At 58.7% G+C, this 1292-nt stretch overlaps 3 protein-coding genes across 3 annotated transcripts in view; 1 reads left to right on the top strand and 2 right to left on the bottom strand.

Annotated features, from left to right (window-relative positions):
• Tco025E_06355 (uncharacterized protein) overlaps positions 1-32 on the top strand; it is a gene marked incomplete at both ends in the record, with an annotated part of 366 nt that extends 334 nt beyond the window's left edge. The window contains one exon of the mRNA XM_029373233.1: positions 1-32. This exon is cut by the window's left edge and continues 334 nt beyond it. Coding sequence (XP_029226687.1) covers positions 1-32 — 32 coding nt within the window.
• Positions 33-354: 322 nt separating this feature from the next.
• Tco025E_06354 (uncharacterized protein) lies at positions 355-858 on the bottom strand (the record flags this gene model as incomplete). The annotated part of the gene is made up of 1 exon (XM_029373232.1): positions 355-858. The coding sequence occupies one exon, from the start codon at positions 856-858 to the stop codon at positions 355-357; it is 504 nt and encodes a 167-aa protein (XP_029226686.1).
• Positions 859-1177: 319 nt separating this feature from the next.
• Tco025E_06353 (uncharacterized protein) overlaps positions 1178-1292 on the bottom strand; it is a gene marked incomplete at both ends in the record, with an annotated part of 672 nt that continues 557 nt past the window's right edge. Inside the window, one exon of the mRNA XM_029373231.1 lies at positions 1178-1292. This exon is cut by the window's right edge and continues 557 nt beyond it. Coding sequence (XP_029226685.1) covers positions 1178-1292 — 115 coding nt within the window.

Genomic DNA, 1292 nt, shown 5'->3' with positions numbered 1-1292 from the left:
CGAAACATGGGTCCGGCCGTGGAGACTTGTGAGTCTGTGGGTAAAGGCTGAATATGGCACCGCGCAGCTGCCGTCGCCGGCAGGCGACACAGAAGAGGAAAAAGAAAAAGTAAACGGAAACATAATACGAAGGGCGAAGAGAAGCACGCAGCAAAACACAAAAGGAAGGGAAAGTGCAGAAAACACAATTACGCGGTCCGCATAAGAACAACAGTAAAAAAAACGGGACGAAACTCGACTGAATTTCGCCCCCCACCACCCATGTCTTAGAAAGCACGCCCGTATGGGCTCTATATCTTTCGAGGCGCATCATCCACCGCCCCTGGCTAGCCGCACAACGAAGTTCCGGTTAGCTCACTTGCGCCTTGGCTTCTCCGTCGCGTGTTGGGGGGCCTTCGGCTTCGCTGCCTTGGAAACCTTCGACGTCCCCTTCGTGTTTGCCTTCGCCTTCGCCTTCGCCTTTGGCTTGCTAGCCAGCCGCAGCTTCATCGGCTTCTTCGCGCCCAACCTCGACGCCACTGGCTTTGCCTTCGCGGGCTTGTGGGGTGCGCCCCCCGCCACCTTTGCGGTGCCCTTGGCCGGCTTCTTTGCTGGCGTTTTGGGAGACGCGGCCCTCACCTTCACCTTCCCCTTCCCCGAGCCCACCGGCTTCACGGCGGCGTGCGACGGCGGGACAATGTCAAGCGACGGCATCTTCGGGGGCACCATCTCGAGCGGCGGCGCAACGGGGGCCTTAAGGACCGAGGCGGCAGGCTGCGCCAGGCCCTTGACAGGCAGCACCTTCGCTGCCTTGGCGACCTTTACGGCCCCCTTGCGGAGGGCGGGGCGTGCCAGGAGGCAATACGAGAGGCGAAACATGGGTCCGGCCGTGGAGACTTGTGAGTCTGTGGGTAAAGGCTGAATATGGCACCGCGCAGCTGCCGTCGCCGGCAGGCGACACAGAAGAGGAAAAAGAAAAAAGTAAACGGAAACATAATACGAAGGGCGAAGAGAAGCACGCAGCAAAACACAAAAGGAAGGGAAAGTGCAGAAAACACAATTACGCGGTCCGCATAAGAACAACAGTAAAAAAAACGGGACGAAACTCGACTGAATTTCGCCCCCCACCACCCATGTCTTAGAAAGCACGCCCGTATGGGCTCTATATCTTTCGAGGCGCATCATCCACCGCCCCTGGCTAGCCGCACAACGAAGTTCCGGTTAGCTCACTTGCGCCTTGGCTTCTCCGTCGCGTGTTGGGGGGCCTTCGGCTTCGCTGCCTTGGAAACCTTCGACGTCCCCTTCGTGTTTGC

The sequence above is a fragment of the Trypanosoma conorhini genome, assembly GCF_003719485.1.
Source record: "Trypanosoma conorhini strain 025E chromosome Unknown Tco_14.4_contig_00424, whole genome shotgun sequence".
In the NCBI taxonomy this organism is placed as follows: Eukaryota; Euglenozoa; class Kinetoplastea; order Trypanosomatida; family Trypanosomatidae; genus Trypanosoma; species Trypanosoma conorhini.
This window is presented reverse-complemented; position numbering and strand designations above follow the sequence as displayed.